General features: G+C 48.0%; 1 protein-coding gene across 2 annotated transcripts in view; it reads left to right on the top strand.

Annotated features, from left to right (window-relative positions):
* MBTD1 (mbt domain containing 1) overlaps positions 1-25,083 on the top strand; it is a 696,883-nt gene that overhangs the window by 251,015 nt on the left and 420,785 nt on the right. For both annotated transcript variants that reach the window (XM_085617153.1, XM_085617152.1), the window contains exons 9-10: positions 15,125-15,359; positions 17,021-17,076. In XM_085617153.1, coding sequence (XP_085473279.1) covers positions 15,125-15,359; positions 17,021-17,076 — 291 coding nt within the window. The remainder of the gene's footprint in view (positions 1-15,124; positions 15,360-17,020; positions 17,077-25,083) is intronic.

Here is a 25,083-nt window from a genome sequence, read left to right as displayed (position 1 = left end):
ACAACACTAAATAGTGAATTGCATACGGTCCTATGGGACGGAGCACACCCAAGAGTGGCATTGCAAGCTTTAAAACGCACTCATTACAATAGGGGCCTTGGTCTACCAGACTTACGGGCATACTAAAGGGCGACCCACCTAATAGCCCTTAATGAATGGGGACCATACCTACCTACACTACCTATGTGGAGGCAAGGGCGTTGGCCAACTGCTGCCTGCCACCCAGAGAGTAATAGAAGCCTGGAAAGGAGCAGAAAGGTAAATGAAGTAGGATGCTAAAATTTCGAGGGAGACTCCCCAGTGGGAAGGGACAAGGCTATGGGAAGTTAGTAAACTTCAGGGATTCAGACAATGGGACACAATTGGAATCTCCAAATTGGGAGATCTCCTAGAGGGAAGGCACCCTTGCCTCCTTTGATACGTTACAGGCCACGTACCAACTTCAGACCAATCGGCGCTATGGATACCTCAGGCTGAAACATGCCTGGAAGGCAGAGGGAATTGCAGCGGCAAGTATTCCAGAATTTGCCCCTCTTGAAAGCAGGCTCTTACAAGAAGAGATCTCTAATAGAGCCATATACTGGACATACAAACAAAATAATATTCTAGATAATTTAGAGTCTCTTTGAGCTAAATGGGAGGCCACCACAGGGCCACTGGCAGATATAGACTGGTAGGCAGCCTAAATGCACCCGAGAGGTGGCTATAAAACAGAGACTACGGCTAATACAGTTTAAGATCCTCCATAGGGTCTACTACGATAGAGCACGGCTGCACACTATTGGAAAAGCAGAGACACCAAATTGCATGCGATGTAAAGCCCCCGAGGGCACATACATACATACATACATACATACATACATACACTCGGGGAATATAGCCACATAAGAGAATACTGGTCACAGATACTGGGAGAATTGAACGCAATACTCAATGAACAACTCGAATTAGACCCCTGATATGTTGTTGGGCATCCCCACTGAAATAGACATGCCACGTAGCAAACTCCTGTTATGCAACCTGGGATTAGTAGTGGCTAAAAGGGACATAGCCTGGTACTGGGGAGTTCCAACTCTCACCTCTCTTACAGAGTGGACAACCAGCATGGATATGTATATGGTGGCAGAAAGAGTGACCTATAAAGCAAGAGGCTGCCCTTGAAAGTTTAAAAAGATTTGGTCCCCATGGATGACCTATTATGGGCTGGAAGCCGAAGATGAAGAATACGCAACAGAGACAGTAGAGTGGGGCCCAAGGACAGGCAGAAATCGTATTCAACCCAACCCCCCACCTTTTTTGTTCAGACCCTTCCTGACCGGCCTTCAATCTAAGGTTCCTATCCTCATTGATGGAACTGTTATTCTACCTAAACAGAATGTGTTAATATCTGGTGTTAAAGCTGCTTCACTCTGTAATGCATGTAATTGTGTAATGCTAAGCACTGCTCCGCACAACTAGTGGTCAGGCCCCAGGAAAACAAACATCACACTCTCTTTCCCTTTGCACACTGGATGCTTTCTGAACTGAGCTCTGAACCCTGCGATGCTGCTGTACAGCTGCCATTCTGATCTCGTGCCTTGGTGGTTCCAACAATGTCCATCCCACCCAGGGAATTCACCAGAGGCAGCATCCATCTGTATCAGCCCCCAGCACTCCAGAGCAGGGCCTGGATGCACTGCACCAGATGGACAGCAGACTGCACATGATGCAGCAAATCTAATAAACAATTTTTACAAAGCTGCCTGCAAGCTCCTCTTGGCTCCGTAACTGTGGGCATTACAGCTTAGAAAATGGAGCCTTTTATACGGTTTTGAACCAAAAGAGAAGGGTGGTCTACAAATCAAAAATGTTACCCTGCAGTCTTGCCAGGCTGTCTTATTTCTAAAGTGCAGATTGTTCAAAATGGACTCTGCCTGCACATCAAAGAATGCACAACATCCCGTTGTGCTCATTGCGTGCAGTCTACCAAAGATTCTTCTCCGGAGAAAATACTCAATATGTATCTTTTTACAGCAGTCTGTGCACCCATTCTTTAAGAAAATGCATGCCTCTACATGATTAATTCAGTGGGCAAAGTTACACAATACAGGCTTATTTACTCATTACTCTTTCAAAGAATGTCCACCTCCACGAGATTGTTTGTAGTTACACAATAGAAGTTAATTAATTCATCCATTCATTCATCATTTCACTCTTCCATAGAGTGCATGCCTGTAGGTGAGTCGGTGTGCAGAGTTACCCAATACATAAATAATTCATTTCACTCTATGCCTCTGTGGGTAATGCAGTTTGCAAAGTTAAGTAATACAGGTTTATTCATTCACTATTCCAATTATTCGCCTCCTGCTCTTGTACATAGGTTCCGTAAATTGCCTTTTTAGCAGTTCAGTGTTGGATTTGAAAGCCAGCATGGGGAAAGCTGGCAAGAAAATGCACTGCATGGATAAACACTTAAAAGGTCACAAAGGCGACACCTTTTGGCTATGCCAATGCTTGTTTAAATAAAATTGATACTCAAACACCTAAAAAAAAAATGCCAGACCGAAGAATTCTAAAATTCATTATGCATGTTTTTAATGCTGGTGGGATTCAAGAGACCAGAGTTATATACAGCTGCCTGGACCTTGGTGCAGGGCAGTGAAAGGCAAAAAGTCTTGCCTCCTCAGGTGTGGCGCCCGTGTTGCTGATAAAAGCAAGAGCCGCTGTTGGTGATAAAAGCAAGAGCCGCTGTTGTTGATAAAAGCAAGCGCCCGTGTTGTTGATAAAAGCAAACGCCCGTGTTGTTGATAAAAGCAAGCGCCCGTGTTGTTGATGAAAGCAAGCGCCCGTGTTGTTGATAAAAGAAAGCGCTTGTGTTGTTGATAAAAGCAAGTGCCCGTGTTGTTGATAAAAGCGGGCACCCGTGTTGTTAGTTAAAGCGGGCAGCCGTGGTGTTAGTTAAAGCGGGCGGCCATTTTATTAATGAAAGCGGGCACACGTGTTAAAATGAAACCGGGAGCCGTGCTCAAACCTAAAGCCCAGGGGGGCGGAACAGGGATGAAGGGCTGCAAGCTGCGGGCACCATTGTTCAAGTGTTAATTGATTTTGGCGAGCCGCGCATAACAAAAGAATCTTGGGTCTGCCATTGTTGAACCTGAAGATACCTTGGGCACGTCTTAAAAGCACAGTGCCTTAAAAAATAAATATATGTTCGAGGCATTTGAGCTGTAGATCATATGCTTGTGCATAGATCGCTATCTAGTGTTGGGTCCGGATGTTTGCACTTTGTCTTTGTTCGAAGAAGTCTTTCCAGTCATGAGGCTGGCGGTGGCTCCTTTCGGTGCTAGTGCGCAAGGGCATCGACTCCATCCTTAGATTGCTTTTTTCTGCCATCAGGTTCGGATGTGTATTGCTGCGCTCCGGTGCGGCACCATTTCGAAGACCCCTTCGACGCGCAATCCATACCCTCGACGGTATTGTTATCGATTACGGTTCCCCATTCGTCACGTTTCATCTCAACTTTAACATCTTCAATTGGAAAACTTGTGGAAGGCCGTCAGGCCTACCCTCGCCGACCGCTCTTGCAGTCGATGGAACGGACTCCCTTCAAGTTATGTCCCAGGTGTCGTGCTAAATTTCCACGCACCGACTTGCACGAAGTGTGCAACCTCTGTCTATCTCCGGAACAGAACGAGAAAGACTGTGAGGATCATTCTGATCGAAAAAGACTCTTTGTGATTGTCGGGCTCGACGTCATGAGATGCAACAGCAAAGCGGCTCTTCACCGGACATCTTCGGAGAAGGTTCTGACCCCGAACATCATGCCCAAGGAGCTGAAGAAGAACCCGAAGAACAGGAGCAAGTTACTCCGGGTTAGTGTACCGTGAGTAGAGACAACCATTTGCCCCCCCAATAACCTACGACAAAGGCTCCAGTCCCTCCTCTGCCTTTGGGCCAAGATCGGCACCCACAAAAAGTTTCTGACGCCCCGTCCTCGGGCCCGGATCCGAAACATAAAGAAAAGCCTTCCGGTTCGGGCTTGAACCGACACCTTCTCAATGCCAACCCGACACCTTCGGCACCGAAACACAAGTCCAAGCCGACACCACCAGCGCCAAAAGGCTCAGGGCTGAAACCTTCGACACTAAAACAGGCAACCAAGGATAAAGAGACTCCGTCAAAAGAGCCTCGGTCCGATCACTCTATTTCAGATCCAAAGCAGAAAAAGTGGTTGATTCACCCTGATACAAGGCATATTCAGGCCACTCTACCAAAAAAGAGAAAATTAGACCTACCAGAGGACTACCACATTCCTCCTTACATACCACCTAGTTCTCCTATTAATCCCAATTTACTTATTTCACCTGAAAATTCACCACCACCGCCAACTTCACCTAACCCACAAGATGATGGAGATGGGGATGACAATCGGGATCCCCCACAGGACACTGATCCTTGGCAGGATTATCACACTGATCCAGATCAAGATAATGATCCAGATTTGTACCACTCCAGGCCCTCCCCGCCAGATGACAACATTGGATACTTTGAGCTCCTTAATAGGACTGCTCAATATCACGGGATGGAGTTGCATTCAGAACCTTTACAGCAGGATTTCCTCTATGAGAACCTTAGCTCCTCTCACAGTCACTCATACATTTCCCATGCTCAAAGGCAAGTTAAAACACACTGATGACATTTTCAAAGACCCTGTCAGGGCAAAAATTATTACTCCTAGGGGTGGAGAAAAAATATATGCCTGCACCCACCGACCCTGCATACATTAAAATGTCAATTACCTTTAGACTGTCTTGCAGTCTCTAATGCTCGCAAGAGAGCCAACTCCCAAACGTCAGGTGAAGGTCCTCCTCCAGATAAGGAGTCCAAGCTCATTGACACCTCAGGCAACAGAGTAGCTTCACAAGCAGCTAACCATTGGCGTATTGCCAATACTCAAGCTCCGTTGGCTCGTTATGACGGGGCTCACTATGATGAGTTAGAGAAACTCACGCAGTTCTTACCCGACGAACACAAGACTAAAGCTAACAACCTTATTCGAGAGGATAAGCTCATTACAAATACCTCTATCAGGTGTGCCCTAGATGCGGTAGGCACAGCAGCCGTACAGTTAACACCAGTGTACTCTTACGAAGGCATGCTTGGTTGAGAATTTCAGGTTTCAAACCTGAGGTACAAACCTCCATCCTCAACCAACCCTTTGATAGGGAACATCTCTTTGGACCAGCAGTTGATACCTCGCTGGTAAAAATGAAACAAGATACAGAGGTTGCAATGTCCATGGGGGCTTTGCAGTCACCCACCAATAGAGGTTCCTTTCGCCGCTCCTTTTATAGGGGTGGCTCTAAAAACATATCGACAGGGACTACCTCCTCCTCTTACAAGGGTAATACTCAATCCCCCTCACCAAGAGGGTATTTATTTCAGAGGAGGTTTTAGAGGGATTATGGTAAGGGAAGAAACTGAGGCAACTTCACAAGCTAGTCCCCATCCAACATCAAACTGTGACTTCCATCCCGTACCCCTCGATCATTCCACTCATGTCTGGGGACGTCTCTCCCAATTTCTCCATGTCTGGAACTCCTTCACTTCAGACAAATGGGTACTGCAAATTATCCAGTATGGTTACTGCCTGGAACTTACAGCCAATCCCCCTAATATTATTCCCAGACCACATGCAATGTCACTGGAACATCTCTCACTCTTAAAGCAAGAGGTTCTCTCTCTCCTAGAAAAACAAGCTATAGAACCAGTCCTATTACAATACCAAGGGACCGGGGTATACTCCCTGTACTTAATTCCCAAGAAGGATGGTTCTTTAAGACCTATATTAGACCTCAGGCAACTTAATCTCTACATCCAATCAGACCACTTTCACATGATCACACTTCAACAGGTTCTCCCGCTCCTTCAGCAAGGCGACTTTCTGTCCACTCTGGATCTAAAGGACGCCTATTTCCATAATCCAATTCACCCCGCTCACCGCAAATACCTAAGGTTTAAGGTCGACGGCCAACATTTTCAATTCAAAGTCTTTCCATTCGGAGTAAATACAGCACCCAGGGCTTTCACAAAGTGTCTAGAAGTAGTCACGGCTCATCTAAGAAGACATCACATTCACGTCTTCCCCACCTAGACGACTAGCTAATAAAAGCCAGCTCGCAACAGAGCTGCCTACGCCACACTCCAAAAACAGTCCAACTGCTTCTCGACCTCAGGTTCACTATAAACCTCTGCAAGTCTCATCTCCAACCATCCAACACTCAAGTGTATCTATGAGCCACAATAGACACTCAGAAAGGTCTAGCGTGTCCCAACCCAGTTAGGATCTGCAAAATGCAGACTCTAATATCAAAGTTTCAGCCTCAACACTCATTACCAGCTCGAGTGTTCATGCAACTGCTAGGAATTATGGCATCTTGCATTTTAATCGTTCCTTACGCAAGACTCCAAATGCGTCCCCTACAGGAATGCTTAGCACGTCAGTGGAACCAGGCTCAAGGTCAGTTATCCGATCGAGTGTTGTTGTATGGCCGCACCCATCGCTCTCTGTAGTGGTGGAACATACAAAACCTTTCCAAGGGGGGGCCATTTGTTGACCCGGTTCCACAAATAGTGCTAACGGCAGACTCATCGCTCACTGGTTGGGGAGCTCATCTTCAAAAGCATACCATTCGGGGCATGTGGACTCAGCAACAGAAACAACTCCACATAAACCATCTAGAACTTCTAGTAATTTTTCTAGCATTGAAAGCCTTTCACCCTCATCTAGTAGACAAAGTTGTCCTGATTCGCACAGACAACATGACAGCAATGTACTACATACAGAAACAGTGGGGGCACACTCTCTCCAGCTCTCTCAGCTAGCCCAGAGCATCTGGAGATGAGCCATACCTAAAAAAATATATTTCCTTGCAGAACACTTCCCAGAAGTAAACAACCAGATTGCAGGTCTGCTCAGTCGTCAACGACAGCAGATCCACGAATGGGAGCTCCACCCTCAAGTTCTCCTGCCATTCTTCCAAATGTGTGGCCTCCCAGAGGTAAACCTGTTTGCCCCCCACCTAAACGCGAAATGCCCAAACTTTGCATCCAGTCATCCACACCCATTGTCCAAAGGCAATCTTCTATGGATGGATTGGTCAAGGATATTTGCTTATGCATTTCCGCCTCTCACACTCATTCCATAAGTGGCTCGGAAGCTCAGACAGCAGTCCCTGACACTAATCCTAGTTGCTCCCACATGGGCCCATCAACCCTGGTTCACAAACCTGTTGGAGTTATCAGTAGTTCCTCACCAAAAACAACTCCTTACTCCCAATCTTCTCACTCGTGGAGAGATAAGGCATCCAGATCCCAGTCATCTCAACCTTGCGATCTGGTACTTTAAATCCTATAGTTTGGTTATCTTAATCTTCCGCCACACTGCATGAATATTATCAAAGAAGCTAGACGTCCTACCACAAGAGCATGTTATGCAGCAAAAAGGAAGAGGTTTGTCATTTACTGTAACAACAATAAAATCAATCCGCTAGATGCTTCAATTCAAAACAACATTTGCTACCTACTACATCTACAGCGTTCCAATTTAGCGTACACATCTATACGCTTACATCTTGCTGCATATCTTCAAAACAGACAACATTTGTCACGTTTTAGAGTGCCTGCTATTAAAGCATTAATGGAAGGACTTAAGAGTCATTCCACCCTGACTTCTACCTGCTCCAGTGTGGAATCGCAACATTGTGCTTACAAGATTCCTGGGTCTGCTTTTTGGGCCATTGCACAAATGTGAACTACAATTTCTCACATGGAAGGTAGCCTTCCTCATAGCCGTCACATCTCTGAGGAGAGTGGGTAAGCTTCATGCACTAACCATAGAAGAGCCATTTTTATAGATACACCAAAACAGAGAGGTTCTAAGTACTAACCCCAAATATTTACCTAAAGTCCTTTCTGCCTTTCATATCAACCAATCCTTTGAGTTGCCTGTGTTCTTTTCTCAACCAGATTCAGTGGCAGAATGTGCTGTTCACACCTTAGATGTCAAAAGAGCATTACTTTACTATATAGAAAGGACAAAACCTTTCCGGAAAACCAAGCAACTTTTTGTTGCTTGTGCTCCACTACATAAAGGCAATCCAATATCAAAATCAAGTATTGCACGGTGGATAAAAGTTCATTCAAATATGCTACATCAAAGCTAAACGCACATTAACAATTCCCCCTAGAGCGCATTCTACACGCAAACTGGGTGCTTCTATGGCATTTTTAGGAAATATACCCATAGATGACATCTGCAGAGCTGCAACATGGTCTACACCACACACATTCACAAAACACTATTGTGTAGATGTGTTAGCAAGATAACAAGCTAGTGTGGGCCAGGCAGTTTTACAACAACAGCTATAGGTTAGCCATCGCTTTGGGAGATAACTGCTGTGTAGTCTATGCACAAGCATATGATCTACAGCTCGTATGCCTCGAACGGGAAATGCTACTTGCCCAGTATGCATCCGTTCTGGGCATATAGAGATGTAGAGTCATATGCGCCCACCCACTTCCCCGGGTACCTTTACCTGTTGCAGTATTATCTGAATTAGGTACTATAAACATGGGCATCTATCTTTACTACTCTTACTAACTCCATCATCACCCTTTACAGCAAAACAATCTAAGGATGGAGTCAATGCCCATGCGCACTGTCACCGAAAGGAGGAGTCCCCAACCTCGTAACTGGAAAGACTTCTTCGAAAAAAACCAAAGTGCAAACATCCGGACCCAACACTAGATGGCGATCTATGCACACGCATATGGCCCTACAGCTCTATATGCCAAGAACAGATGCATAATGGGTAATTAGCATTTGCCATATTATTCTATGTGCAGCGTTAATGGGGCGCCTGCCATTTTCTGAAGCAAAACACATAAGTTCAGATAAAGCTTGGCAGTGCTGCTTAAAAAACACACAAGGGGTTCCAGAGAAAGCATGTCTGCCTGTAATAGGAGAAAGCCATTTAAGAAAATAGTGCTCACAGACTGTAAATAAGACATATCAAGTAACAACATAGTAAGAAGGCCAGTCCTCATGGGAAGTTCCAAAAGGCGGTACTAAGGAGGGACTACTAAGCCTATTCACAAATCAAAAGCAACCATTTAGAATTGAAAGTACCAGGAGCCAATTGAAAAGATGGGCTGAAAATGGGCTGAGCTGAGTCTATAGCTGAATATAGTATGTCTCGAAGAGACAGCGCAAGTGCTGCCTAGGCATGACCTAATAATGGATCTGAAGATGGCTACCAAAGGTGGGAACTTCCGGAGGAAGCACAACAACATCACAAGCATTGGCATAGCCAACAGGTCTCGCCTTTGGGACTTTTATAAGTGTTTAGCCATGCAATAGTTAATGTTGTTGCAGTAAGGATATTGTGCTGGATAACTAAATACTTATAAGGTCCCAAAGGCGAGACCTATTGGCTATGCCAATGCTGGTTTATGTCTGGGCAGGCAAGTTTTTTGTTGTGATTTCCTTGTCAGTATCACAAACTTTGCCTGCAGCAAGCTCAAATACACAAAGCATTCTTTAACGTGCAAAACACTTATACAGTGTGTCTTTACAAGTTAAAAACTGCCTCCGTTTTCGAACATGGATAATTTTTTAGTTGTCTCATTGAATAATGGTGGCCACTTTTGTTTTGGTACCCTGGTCTAATTTTTTGCCCCAGTCCGGTCCAGTTAGAAACCATCCTGAACCCATGCAGAACACACGAGCAGCCTAAATGAAACTATGAGCAACTCACCCAAGACTCACCACATTGCACCTCAAATTGAGGACATCCCTGAAATGATAGTTAAACATCAAAGCACTAAATGCGACCCCTCAACCAACTGATACCTCTACCCTAGGTCAGAACCTCACTTGTGGGGGTCTGTCAGTGTTATAAAAAAGTTTTTATTGCCCAACTCTTACTATATGTGCAGAAAAAGATTAACTGTGACTGTGAACTTGTTAAAGGAAGAGGAGTCCGTGTGACATTCGATAATGGCCCTGTTATAAAGGAATAATTCCCCTGTGCTGGTGTAACTCGTGAGTGCTTCCGGTAAACTGGAACTGCGCGTGGCAGCAAAGAGAGGCTATTACTGAGAGCGGCGGTCTGGAGGTGTCCGTGTTGTGCGTCCGTCTGTCCAGTCGGCAGCATTGGATAAGTTAATTATTCCAAGAACACAGAGGATGACACATCATTGCCGACGGAATTAACGAAGTTAAAGGAGACTGAAGGTCATGTAGACAGGCTGTGCCTGCGCATGGGATGTTGAATTTAACGTGTAAATGGCATGAATACATTAGTCAAATGCACTGGCTCCTCTGCGATTGGCATCCTTGAGAAAGAGAACTATTATATCAGGAAGTGCCCGTCGCGGGGGGGTGGGATTCCACAGAACCCAGCGGCTGCTTTGGCGGGTTCCACTGCTAGTGGGCTCAATGCTCAACCAGAGAAAGAACAAGAAACGCGAGTGGTGCACGCGCGTGCGCGAAAAGTAAAAGTAGGCTGCACGCGCAAGTGAAAGTGATCGCGGCTGGCTGTACACACTGCAAAACTGCCGGCTGCGCGCGTGCACGCTCGCGTGAACGCAAGCGCTAGGCCAGCCAGCAGCACTTTGAAAACTCATCTACAAAAGACTCAGCAAGACCTAACAATGGTACACCAAATGGGGGTCCGGTGACACCCACCAACAAAATCACATAGAGAGAAAGACAAACGTTTTTTTTTGTGAAGATTTCCGGACCCAACCACTAGATGGCAGAATAATGCACAGCATGTGGATCCAGAAAATTCTTCAAGCTACAAAACTACACAGACCGGTAAGAAACTACACGGTCTCAAGAGCAGATATGCTATATTTATATAATATTCCTGTTATTATTATTAAAATCATTAACTCTTGGCAGAACACTTAAGTCCGCTTCCTTTTTAGGTCTCGCCTACGCAGCGCACATGTTCTGCATAGGAGGACCTTTAGCCGTCTTTCTGCTCTTTTTTTGAAGCACATACTTGTGCTTGTGGCGGCATCCACCCTGCGGGAGCGCACAGGGGTCCGCCACAAGCACAAGTATGTGCTTAGAAAAAGAGCAAACTGCGCGCGCACACACCACTCCCGGGCCAGCATTCCTCTCTCCAGCTTCCTTCCTGCGCCTGATCCACTCTTTCGCCTCTCCAAGTCCCTCCCTCGGTCTGCTCCTGTCTTCCTTCCTTGCCTGCCTCACGCACTCTTTTTCTTCTCCTTCCTCTTCTTCTGTCTCTCCCCTCCTCCTCCGTAATGTCCCTCCCCCTCTTAACCTTCCTGTTTCTTCCCCCTGCCTATCTCACCCACTCTCTCCTCTTTCGCCCGGTCCCCCTTCCCTCTGTAATCTGTCTTTAATATCTGTCTTCTCCTTCCTTCCTCTGTTTCACTGCCTGTTTAGCTGCACTTCTCCTCCCCTTTCTTCGCTTCCTGCTGTCATATCCCTCCCCGTCCGCCTCATCCTCTCTTCCCCTCTCCTAGCGCCTTTCTACCTTCTTCTCTGCAAAGTAACCCTTTTCTCTCACCCGCAGCCTCTCGCCCCATGCAACGCTCCTGTCGCTCCCCCCTCGCCCACTGTCTTCCTACTCCTCCCACTTATCTTTGTCATGTCCCTCCCTCTGCCTCAACCCTCTTCTCTCCACCTATCTCTCCCACTCTCCCACTCTGCAGCCCTCCCCCCGTGATGTCCTCTCCTCACTATCTGCCAGCCTCTCGTTTTCAGTCTCTCCCCCTCTCCCACTGTCTTTCCCCTTCCTCTGCCCGTCTCTCCCTTCCCCCGTTCCTGCCTGCTCTTCCTTCTGTGTGTCACCGTCTCAACCTTCCCTTTGTAATGTTTCTCTCTCTCTACCCCTCCTCCAACCACCCTATCTCCCCCCTCTCTGTAGCATGAAAAAAGAAGGGAATGAGGCAGAGCTGACATGAAGCGATGCAAAGCAGCCCCCCCTCCCTACAGCCCACTAGAGAGGAACACACAGAGGACAATCGCCCCCCCCACGAGCCGACTTTTATCTCTCCTTTGTTTTCTTGCTTCCCCCCCCCCCTCCTCCCCCAGCCAAAGCTCAAGTTTTATTTTCTCTTTCTTTTAATGGACCGGGGCTTTTTACTCTTATTTTTTAAACTCCCACTTTGGGGCTTGAACAACGCGACGGGGGTGAGGGGTGTATTTATTGTTTATTTTCTTCAACCTTTCCCTTCCACTTTTTCACCTCCCTTCCTTTATCACGGTTTCTTTTTCAATGTTTGCTAGGAGCTCTTTCATTTGAAAACCAAGTCACTCCTTTTTCCCTTCTGTCATTTTTATCAGTTAAAAATGGCGAGGATGTTGCAGTGTTTGTGTTTCAGGGACGATTCTGGGGAAACACTTTTGAGAAAGCTGTTATCATGCAGTGCAGGGCTTTTAAAGCTCCTGCTAGGAGGCCAAGGCTGCAACTTTTCGTGACTACTTGGAGCCCAAACCCTCCTACAGCTTTAGAAATCAAAAACAATAGTTTGGTGTTTGCGGAGAAGGCTGTATCAGCCCCCTGCCTGGCACTTCTAAGGGGAATAAAGTCACCCTTTTACAGGAATACGGCTTTTGGTTGTGATGTGACAAACAAGCACACAGGTAGGTAGGTAGGTAGGTGTGTGTGTGTGTGTGTGTGTGTGTGTCTGTCTGTCTGTGTCTCGCAGAATTTTGAAAAATAGGCAGTGGGTTTCCCTTTTGTGTCTCCAATGTACTAACGCAACTAAATATACCTTAACCTATATTCTAAACATAAATTGTATCTTATCCAATTGGAAATGAACAATTTAAAACTGTAATTTCTTTATTAAACCTAACTCAGGAACTTGTATTTAATCATCGTAGTTGCTATACTTTTATATAGAAATCTAATTTATTTTGTACGGTTTATTAGCCGAAACAATTAAAAATACAATGGGAATAACATCAGACTACCTGGTACAGTCGTGGGCAGTAAATTGCAACTTTGGTTAGGAATTGCAGACTGTCTTTGTAGGTGGTACCACTCAGTAGAAACAGCAAAGTATTTTAAGCATGACATCGATTTCCAAGTGTTCTTAATAGATGCTATGATTTAATTCCTCCTTCAAATACATTTCCAAATTATCATGCCATCCAGTAGCTTGTCTCGTTGCTAATTCTGCTTCTGTTCAAAGAAACCTTTCTTTTTGGCTAAACACATTTAGGATATGTCCACTTCCTTGCTTTCTAAGCTACCAGTCTACTCCTTATCACCAGGGACAGCTTTATGGTTGTTTACGTCCATTTAACTACATACTGCATTCTGGAAGTTGTAGTCTTGATTCATTTTAGGTGACCCCCCCATTGTACTAACACGCCTGAAAACACTGATTTATGAAAAGGAAAGCCCAGCTCTGGAACATGGTGTCTTCTATGGCTTGGAATCATCTGGTAAAGCTGTCTTTGACTTCAATTAAAGAGAACATTTGTTGCCAAGTTGTAGTTGTCCTTCACAATGCGTTGTAAATGTAGACACAGTATTGGGTGATGTTTTCTCATCTGTAGACACGCTTGTTTACAAACATGAGCGTCAGCGTATATTAGAATACTGAGTAGCAAGATGGCTGCACAGCACACATGGTCAATTCTAACTCCATTTTAGCCTCCTTTACTACAATGCCATTTTCACAACATGAATTGAATAAAATGATACTGTGATCTTTACCTGCTATACACTCTGGTCATGCCCTCTTTCTCCACACAACTAGAATTTGGTTTAAGCTGGTCGTGTGAGAATATTTTAAAATAAATTCCTCTCCAGCCCTTTACACCACTCAGTTTTGATTTACTTCCCTTAAAAATACAACCACAGCAACCAGAGCCACACAAACGCCACTAATAGATTCTTCTAGGAACCCTGATTCCATGCAAGAGGTTGCTCCACCATCCACGCCACCCAGGAGTCCTCAGAAATGTTAACATAAAGTAACATAATTCACTCTTTTCAATAAACTCCTGTGCCACCACTCACTATCCAACACATCTACATTCTATTTTTGTGTGTACTACCTGTAAAGCTCATGGTGACCCAAGCGCATCTCAGCGCTGGATTAGAGGCGGCACCGTCAAAGCAGAAAGAGCACACGAGTACTGAATTATTTAAAAAGCTGGGTTTTAATCGCTTTCCAAAAATGTAGCTCATTCTCTGTAGCCCGAATGGCCAGTGGAAGGTAATTCCAGAGCTTTGCTACATTAAAAGCAAATGACCTACCAAGTCTTCTATTCCCTTCTCAATCTTATGATAATACCCTTCACATCAGTCTCATCCCTGACTCTTTCATCAGCCCTCCCCATTATATATCCCTCTTCTTTTGACCACTCATAACCCACTAATGATTCCACATACTTTTAGCCTCCACAACCCACCTTCTGAAGTGAAAAACCCGTTGGTTTACTCTTGAGCACATAAATCGAATTTGTGACAAAATTGTGCAACATTTTGACAGTACTTCTTTTCACTGTTGCAACAGTTCAGTGAGACTGCTTCGAATTCCCACTAGCCTATCCTCACCTTTACTCTCTCCCCCTTGCTCAGGACTTTGGCTCACACTGACCAGTCATGCTCTCCAGGCACAAATGTACACAAATTTACAATAGATAGCGGAAATCTTACACCATGTGATAACTTTCATTAAGCTGACCTTTGCTTTCCTCTCATTGAAAACTTGATTTAACCTAATCCCCCCCCCCCAAGCACACCCCAAGAAAAAACAAGCATTGGCATAGCCAATAGGTCTTGCCTTTGGGACCGTATAAGTGTTTAGTCATGCAACAGTTGATATGGTTGCACAAAGGATATTATGCTGCATAACTAAATACTTATAAGGTCCCAAAGGCGAGACCTATTGGCTATACCAATGTTTGTTTAACCAGTGTCCTGGGTTGGTACAAGAAATGTGTGTATTTTGTGCTTAATATCAGCTTATGCAGTACATCTACTCAGCCGTCTGTGAACCAAACACTGAGAAAACTCCATGTAAAATGAATATGAACATTGTGCTAATGCTGCAGGAACTGGATAATTGTGTTTCTGATTTTCAGGTATCGGAAAGCATGCAGTATCCTTTCAAGCCTTCCATGCGGGTAGAAGTCGTTGACAAAACACACCTTTGTCGCACACGAGTGGCATACGTAGACAGTGTAATTGGTGGACGATTAAGATTAGTTTATGAAGAAAGTGAAGACAAAACAGATGACTTCTGGTGCCACATGTATAGCCCACTCATTCATCACATTGGCTGGTCCCGAAGTATAGGGCATAGATTTAAAAGATCTGGTAAGCATTTTATATACTATTTATCCAATTGTGCTTGTTTTGATGAGCAAAAAAATATGTAGAAATTGCCTTTTAATTGTAGGCTGTTAAAGATACAGTGAAGAACATCAGTGATCTAATAATGGTTGGTTTACCAAGGTGGTCCGAGTAATAACATCACCACCCATTGGGCACTAAATGAGCCAAAGCCAAAATATTTTACAGTTTTGTGTGTTAATTTTTTATGCCTTAGTTTTGAGTACTTCCTTAAACTGTAGCCCTAGCTCAAAAGCATGCTTATAATAATCTCACCAAATCAAGGGAGCTCTTAGTGCGGGCCTGTGGTTTTGCTCCCTTTCAATAACGAGCGTGTGGTCAGCTTTCTGAAGCCCCTACAAGAAGTCTCGCGCTGCGCGAGCAGTGCTAAGCACTGCAACGCTAGGCGCGAGACCTAAAAAGAGCTATATAGGTTGCACTTTAATGTAGATTGTGCATGGTTGCAAGGACGTGGGTTACCCATGCAGCTTTTGTGGGTAATGTTTTTTTATGCTGGAGTGCTTCTCATATTGCGTCACGCATATCTGTATCCCAACATGTAGTAGAGCAAAGAGAAATGAGAGATAGAATGTTGTGGGTGGCACGAAGAAAGAACATGAACTTAAAGAGAGAGAGATGTGCAGAGAGTTGCAGAGAGTTGTGCCTTGACTGGGGGATTGGGTCTAACTCCTGGAAGGATAGGTGTCTGAGCTACCAGTTGGGGAAGAGGGCATGAGTAAGTTGCTCAGAGTCATTACTGCCTTTCTGAATTAAAGGTGGGCATAGAAGTTTACTCCTGGCATTGAAGGAAGTTCCTCAATTTTGCTGCCTCTTTGGAGAGAAAGGTATCATTGACAGTCACTTTTGTTGGGCATTAGTCAGCTGCAACGCCCCAAAGAATGCCCAAAGGGCCGGATGATGTGGCCCTAAATATAACCATATTCTTGACTGGGGCTTCTCTCCATGCTTTCCATTCTTTCCATGCTCGGTAAGTGCCAAGGATCGTTTTTGTCACCCTGATTGACCCAAAAAAGAGGGAAGCCGTGTGTCTCCATTCCTCCTTCATCGGTGGTTTACATCGCTCGCCGGATTTTTGCCTCTTTCTCGGGAAGCCGGATCTTAAAGTTTCTGGCTGGCAGGGACACGTTACCAAGAGAGCTGTCTGGCAAGCAAATGCACCAGCGGTTCTCTCTAGGTACAAAATGTTCATGCTGGACATTTGAAACTATGCATACAACTGACTTAATATACCATAAAGGGCACCTGGATCACACACTCTGCAGCAAATAATACAGCCAGGGAATTCTGCAAGTGCTTCACGTTTACAGTTCTGAGTTAAAGGCATAGCAATGTACCCATATATGTATGCATATCTATAAAGATGTAAATAGATTTGTATGTACTCACATTTCACAAGCGAATATTGGCTACTTTTCCAAACAAAAAAAAACAAAACTAAGTTAGGTAAAAGACATAGTCATTTACAACGCCAAAAGCTGAAAATCTTGCCAATGCGAGACCTATTTCATTGCAAATGCTTGTTTTAACTTGTTTGACTCCTAATTAGTCCATTAGTGTCCTATCTACAGCCAATTTTTTGCTACTTGTTCTTACTGTTTACTGTAGCATAAATCTCTTTCTTTTAGATATCACAAAAAAACAAGATGGACAAATGGATGCACCGCCACATTTATTTATTAAGGTAAGGATCTGTATGGACCTGTATATGATTCGAATGCATTCTTGTGAACACGTTTGGTATTCAGCATGATGTACGAGGCCATCCTAAGAAGAAGGGATGGAAATATCCCTCCACACACGTTTTTTTTCCCTATTTCACTACCGAAAAATAGAGCTCAATGAGGTTTTCATTCATCATGGTTTAGTACTATAAACTGCTGTACAAGTTTCATTCCAGTTTTGCTGGAGTTATAACTTTTCATGAAATCAAGTGGATTAGAATTTTGTCATGACTCAGTAATTGTCATCCCTACAATTGTTATATCAATTAGAATTGTGGAATGCTTGCTACCTCTCCAAAGACTTTTGGGTAATTATCTCCCAGTGAGGTACTCTCTAATAGAACGGGAGTTTTTGATTGTAGTATTCTCTGAGTAAAAGACAACCATTTCTAGAAGCCCCGCGTGTCTGTCATCTGTCTGAAGATGGATTTTTAATGCAGCTTTCCCTGCATTAAAATTACAGTATATCAACTAGCAAGAACAGTTTCACATACAGCACCCTCACCTATATACAAAGGGAGGATGTCTCGCAATACAGTGAACGTTACCAGCACTCTCATTGCACACGAACACAGCATCTAGTATTGCAAAAATCACTCTCTCATATCTAGCACCACTTTACTCTGACTCGGGTAATCTTTAAAAGTGGTTGGGTGTTAATATGCAACATTAATGGCACTGAGCGAAAAAGGCTAACGTCTCATTGTAAGGTTTTTCCATGCGAAAATTTGGAAAAGAAAATATGTCTAAATATTATATTTTACAGCACACTCTTATTACGCAAAGTTGTTAAAAGCCCTTGTCTGTGGACAGGGCACTCATAAAATATTACAGTAGTGGACCAAGCAAACCTCACCTTCCCAAAGGGTATGGATTATTCATACCCACACAATATTTTGAAAAGATAGTGGCTAAACAGTGCATTTTTCAGAACGGTTTCCTGATAAATGACTAAAAAGCAGTAGGTCATATAGGTAGTTCATAAAGGGCAATTCCACGTGGCCTGCCGTGTATCATAGCATCTACCTTCACTTATACATGTGCCATCCATTCTTTTTTAATTTTGTCATTTCCCAAATGATTCTCAGTCATGTTATATGGAAGTTAACAGTTTTTGAAACACATGAAGTTTACAAAGTTAAAAAAGTCTAAAAAAGGTGAATATTTGATTCCCCTTGATGGTAGTGGAAAGTTGTTTTTCCTGACATAAGGGGCAGCAAGTTGCAGCATATGGACTGACGCTGCACTGCAGCCAGGCACTGCATGGAGCTCACCTCTATCACCGTCCCAGAATCTGTTCTCCTGATGTGGATTCCTGGCCTGGGGCCGTTTAAGGAGCCATCCCTGTGAGCGTCGCTCACCTAAGTCACAAAATCCCGACCCAGCTCATTGCGGTTCTTGTGTCTTCTCCTTTACATTCTGAGGACGAAGCTGACCCTGTTGCTGTTTCTCCAGCATTGCAAGCTGGCTCAGGTGATACCAGTGAGGTCGACTGTAGGAAAGTAGGATCTGCTTCACATGGTTACCCCCACATTTTGCTGCTGTAACACTGTTTTTTGACTTTAGTCTGGTTGGGGCCCTGCTATTCAGGACCCCAGCCTAGCTGCTTCCTCTCTAAATTGATTCCATGTACTTAGGTACCCTCCAGATTGGATTCTGGGGTACCCTTGTGAGTTCCTAGTATATGGTATACTATGTACTCGGGGCATAGGTACCCCAGAGGCCTACCAGGGGCTGAAGCATTTATTATGCCACCCCTGGGAATCCCTCCAAAATGGCACCACAGGTCTGCTACTGCAGCTTGGGTAAGGTGGTGCATGCACCCCTTACTGAGGTATAGGTTCACTATACCTCACCTATCACTGCACATAGAAACCTATCAGTCACCCCTATGGCAGGCCTTATCAATCCTGAAAGCAGGGTGCTTGGTTATATGTGAGAGGGTGCCCAGGCATAAGCTGCGCCCCTCTGCAGCCTTCGGAATCTATCCTCCGGGGTTGTCCGTGGTGCAACCTGACCATATACTCTTAAGTGCATTATAACCCAACCGTAAATGCTAACTTTGGACTGGCTGCACGGAAACATGTCGTGTTTGGTGTCAAACACCTTGGAATCATACTCCCACACCAGTAACTGGTGTGGGAGTATGACCCCACCCTTCTATGGGGGGGGGCATGACAGCATCGGTATACCCGGTACCAACTTAACTGAGCCCTGGCATCACAAAATGGATGCTGCAGCCACAGACACGGGTCTGGCCTCCTGCTGCTGACCGAAACTCCGGCAGGGGAGGCCTGGACAATAGGTTTCCTGTCACAGGGAGGTGTAACCACCTCCCAGACAGGCTGATGTGTATTGGGGCTGGGTGGGAGCACTCTCTGAGTGCTTTGAAGTCCTGCACTGGGGGCACATTTGGTGTCCCTGTGCATAGCCCAGCTCAAACCGATTCAGGAGCTTCCAGCCCCTGCTCTGACATGAAACTGGACAAAGGAAATGGGTGTAGCTACCCCTCTTTCCAAACCCTCCCATAGGTGGGTCCCTAGAGTTTGTCCAACCCCTTTCTTAGGTATAAGTAAGGAACCCCTGGCAACAGGACTTTAGATATCCCTGGACAAAACTCTGCAACTGAATCCTGGAACTTCGACGCTCTACGGAACACTAGAGGACTGAAGAAATCTCCCTTGGGATCAAGGAGTGACTCCCCTGCTTGGGAGCCACCAATGAAGCAATTGCCGGTCTCCATCTCCGAAGCTCCCGCCGGACTCCAAAGTATCTGCAGCCCATCAAGAGGATTTCCAGACTTCTCTGAGGCCGACCCGAGTCCCCAGCAAAACTGAGACCCTCAGCCCTCGTGAGTAACGTGGAACCGGAACTCCTGGTCACCGTGCACATTTGCAAGTGCATTGACTTCCCAACGTCTCTTGAAGTCGTGCTTTGGGTTACTTGTAGCCCACGCCCTGAGCACCATCTGCACCGATGATTGTGGGCCTACACTCCACGAGTGTTCCGTGAGCCTGCTTCTTGCATTTCACCTTGAGGCTCCTTCGCGATCCCTAGTCTGTCGACTGGTGGGTCTCTGTGAAGGCAACTTTGATTTTCCTTGGCCTTACCTGGTTGCTCTAGACATGCTCTGACTCCCCACCGCGTGGTGAGTCCCTCAGACCTTGCTGGTCTGCACCGAAGCATCTTTCTCCTTTCCGCGTGGGTTGCTGTTGCCAAGGCTTATCTGAAAGAAACACGTTAGTTAGATTCCTCACCTTAGAATATCCCCAGGCGTCAGGCTGGACCCGGAAAGATTTTTGTAGCAATACCCCTTGCGCGTCGCTAGGCGTCGTCTGCGGCACCGCGTCTGTCGTCCGCGTCGTGCGGCGGAATGACTTCGTCGGAGTACTTAGACGCCGCCCTTGGGGGCTGACGTCAGTTCTTTTTTCCACGCCAGTAAGCGCCGATCCGGGAAGAGCTTACCCCTAGTCATTTTTTGACTAACTTTTTTGACTTTTTTGGTATATTGACTCAACTCTGGTGCCGGTAGGATGCCTGGTTTCAAAGCCTGTTACGCCTGTCATCGCCTGATGTCTGTGACGGATCACCATCGCCGGTGCCTTTATTGCCTTGGGGCCGACCATGACGCGGAGTCGTGCCTCGATTGCCAGGCCTTGACGTCGAAAGCTAGGCGGGAGCGGTCCCGTAAGCTTCTCGAGCTTCGGCACTCGGCCCCGCGCCGCTCTCGGTCCCGGTCCAGGAGGAGGTCCAAGGACCGATCGCGGAGCCGCAGCCATCGTCATCGCTCGTCGGGGTCTTCGGGTAAGTCGAAGTTCTCCAAGAAGTCCAAGAGACGACATCGCTCTTCGGACTCCCCTCGCCGGTCGCGTGACTCGGCTGAGGGTTAGGGTGGTCCCACCCCTGCGGCTCCGTCGGAGCTGCAGGAGCCGTGTCCGCCCCCATACCCACCGGTCCCTGGGACTGACGCGACTCCGGCGGAGGTCAGTGCCTTCCTCTCGGCCATGAGGGGCCTGGCTCCGCCGTCGACACCTGTAGGTGCGCCTTCGGGCCCCGCAGGTTCGACTGGGCATCCTTGCGTGCCGGCGGCTCCGGCGCCGTCGACGGCTCCGGCCCCGACGCCGCAGGTCCTCGAGGGATCCAGGCCTGGATCTCGGTCGGCGCCGGTCGACCTCACGACGCCTCCTCCGCTGGCGCCGACACCGGTTCCACCCCCGGCGCCGTCCCCGGACGACGTCGTTCCCCAGTTTAGCCCCGGTCCGGGCCTGACGCCGGCGCGGCGCCACCCAGCGCCGCTACCGGCGTCGATTGGTGAACGCTTCATCTACTGCCCGGCTCCGATCATTCCTCCTGTTTATCGGGAATCGGATGATGAGGGGGACTGGGAGGGGTCTGAAGACCTTATGGCCGCTCAGGCCCAACTTTCTCAGGACTGGGCAGAGGAATTGGGGGATGCCACTGGTCTGAATACCTCCCCGGACGCTGGTTTCATCTCTCCCCCGTGGCCTCGGAGGAGGGTGCAGCCTTTTCAGTGGTGCTGCGCAAGGCGGCCTAAGCCCTAGGGCTGGAGTTGCCTGCTGTGGCTGTGAGGACTAACGTCCTCACAGAGGTCCTTCAACCGACAGCAAGCTCCACTGAGCCTCTGCTGCAGTTTAATGAGGCCCTCATTGACGTTCTGCAGGGCACTTTGTCCAAGCCCTCCACAGTCCCTCCTGTGAACCGGAACGTTGCCCGGTGCCACCGCCCTGCTCCGGGCGACCCCAGTTTCCTCTCCAAACACCCCAGTCCCGAGAGTCTGGTGATCCAGGCCTCAACCTCCCAATCCTCCTTCCCGTCCGCTCCTCCGGATCGGGAATCCAAGAGGTTGGAACAGTTTGGCAAGAAACTGTTCTCGTCCCTGAGTTTGGGACTGCGGTCTTTAAATACCGCTTGCCTTTTGGACCGTTATTCCCACTCTCTGTGGGATACGGTGGAGGACGTGCTGCCCTTGTGTCCGGTGGAGACCCGGACACGACTCGCTCAAGCACTTGCGGACGGTCGAGATGCAGCACGGCACGCCATACGGTGTGGACTTGACACCACGGACTCGCTGGGTCGGGCGATTTCCACCACGGTGGCGCTTCGGCGTCACGCCTGGCTGAGGTCCACGTCATTTTCGGGGGATGTCCAGAGTTCCCTCATGGACATGCCCTTTGATGGCACTCGCCTTTTTGGTGAGAAGGCGGACAGTGCGCTGGCTCGGTTCAAGGACTCCCGGGCCACGGCCAAGTCCTTGGGTCTTTCGGCCCCGCGGCCGCAAACTTCCGCATTTCGTCCCTTTCGTGGCCAAGGAAGGGGCGCCTCCTCACGTCCGCCCAGCCATCGGCCGCAGAACCAACCTGCACGCGGTCGCGGACGTGGATTCCTCCGAGGCGGTACTGGAGGTCAATCTGCCGGTGAGTCCACATCCACCCCGGCAGCATCCGCCTCAAAGCCTTCCTAGTCCGAGCTTTCAGGCCCATTCAACGCCAGTGGGCGGCAGGGTTCGCCATCACCTGCTCCACTGGCGCTCCATCACGTCGGACAGGTGGGTGCTGCAAATCGTCCGAAGGGGCTACTCCCTCCCCTTTGAGACGACCCCTCCAGCCATGCCACCGCTGAACCACTGTATGTCGGGGGATCATTTGCATCTTCTACGAGAGGAAGTTTCGGCCCTCTTTGCCAAAGAGGCCGTCGAGCGCGTTCCTGGTCCAGAAGTAGGTCGTGGTTGTTATTCCCACTACTTTCTGGTTCCCAAGAAGGGCAAAGGGGGCCTATGCCCAATCTTGGACCTCAGGAGCGTCAACGCCTTCCTCCGGAAGGACCGGTTCAAGATGCTCACTTTAGCTCAGGTTCTGGCTGCCCTAGACCCTGGAGACTGGATGGTAGCGTTGGACTTGCAGGACGCTTAATTCCACATCACCGTCCTGCCGGCCCACCGGCGTTACCTGCGGTTCACGGTGGGCCAGGAGCACTTTCAGTTCACCGTGCTCCCCTTCGGCCTCACCAGTGCCCCTCGGGTGTTCACGAAAGTGATGGCGGTGGTTGCAGCTCATCTGCGCCGATCAGGAGTTCCAGTCTTCCCCTATCTCGACGACTGGCTGTTGAAGGCGGGCTCCCCCAGCAAGTCGTCTCCCACCTCCAGACTACGGCCGACCTCATGCACTCGCTGGGGTTCTCCATCAATGTGCCGAAGTCGCACCTGAATCCCTCCCAGAAGCTCCTTTTCATTGGAGCGGTTCTCGATTCGGCGCAGTTCCGGGTCTATCCGCCGGAACAGCGGGTCTGGGACATTCAGGCCCTGATTTCCATCTTCCGGCTTCTGTCCTGGGTCTCGGTCAGGTTGGTGCTGCGGCTTCTGGGGCTGATGGCCTCCTGCATCCTGTTGGTACCTCACGCCAGGTGGCGGATGCGGGCTCTGCAGTGGGACCTGAAGTTTCAGTGGGCCCAGCATCGAGGCAACCTGTCCGACCATGTCTTGATCTCGGAGGGCACTGTGAACCAGCTGCAGTGGTGGCTCACGAATCGCGATTGGGTCAGCAGCAGATCCCTCTCCCTACCCCAACCGGAGCATGTCGTAGTGATGGATGCGTCCCTCCTGGGATGGGGGGGCCATATGGGAGAGGCGGAGATCAGAGGACTCTGGTCTCCGGCGGAGACTCTGCTCCATATCAACCTCTTGGAGCTGAGGGCGATCCGACTTGCACTAAAAGCCTTCCTTCCCTCTGTCCAGGGAAGTGTCGTGCAGGTGTTCACGGACAACACCACCGCCATGTGGTATTGCAACAAACAGGGCGGGGTGGGGTCGTGGACCCTTTGTCAGGAGGCTCTGCGCCTCTGGACATGGCTGGAACATCAGGGCATCACCCTGGTGGTTCAACATCTGGCGGGCTCTCTGAACGCCAGAGCAAACGAACTCAGCCGCCGGTGCATGATGGATCATGGATCACGAATGGCGTCTGAACTCGGACGTGGCGCAAGGTCTCTTTTTTGCAGTGGGGATAGCCTTGGTTAGATCTATTCGCCACCGAAGAGAACGCGCAATGTCAGCAGTTCTAGAATTTCCAAGACGGCACTCGCTCGGAGACGCTTTTCGTCGCGAGTGGAGTTGCGGTCTGTTGTACGCCTTTCCGCCTATACCACTTCTGCCCAGAGTGCTGAAGAAGATGAGGCGCGACCGGGCCCAAGTCATCTTGGTGGCTCCGGATTGGGCACGAAGGTACTGGTATCCCGAGCTACTCAGTATGTCCATCGATCCCCCGATACGACTGCCTCCTCCGGAGGACCTTCTGCAGCAGGGGACGGTCCTCCACCCGAACCTGCCCAGCCTCCACCTCCATGCGTGGAGATTGAGCGGCGACAGTTGATGCCATTTGACTTGCCTCCTGAAGTCTGTGATGTCATTCTGGCAGCCAGGCGTCCCTCCACAAAGACGGTATACGCCTGCCGGTGGACCAAATTTGTGGCATGGTGCACAGCAAAGGCTGTGGATCCCTTTCTGCCCCTCTTTCTGAGGTTCTTCTCTTTCTTCTTTCTTTGGCCCAGCAGGGCTCTGCTCTGGGCACCTTGAAGGGTTATCTTGCTGCAATCTCTGCTTTCTTAAGGCTTCCTGATCAGCCTTCTCTTTTCAAGTCCCCTGTTGTCTCCTGTTTTCTCAAGGGCATTACTTATATGTTCCCTCCTGTTCCATTCGTAATGCCTCAGTGGGACTTGAACCTTGTTCTCACTTTTCTGATGTGCGCTCCCTTTGAGCCCCTTCACAACTGTCCCATTCGTCTACTGACTCTGAAAACTGCCTTCCAGGTGGCTATCACCTCCGCTAGGCGGGTGAGTGAGCTCCAGGCTCTGTCAACTAAGTCCTCCGGACACGTCCTTCTTTTCTTCCTAAAGTCGTGACTCCCTTTCACATCGGGCAGTCTGTCACGCTGCCCCCCTTCTTTCCGCCTCTT

Source organism: Triturus cristatus, chromosome 7, assembly GCF_964204655.1.
Source record: "Triturus cristatus chromosome 7, aTriCri1.1, whole genome shotgun sequence".
Lineage (NCBI taxonomy): Eukaryota > Metazoa > Chordata > Amphibia > Caudata > Salamandridae > Triturus > Triturus cristatus.
Note: the sequence above shows the minus strand (reverse complement) of the source record. Positions and strands in the feature narration are given on the sequence as shown.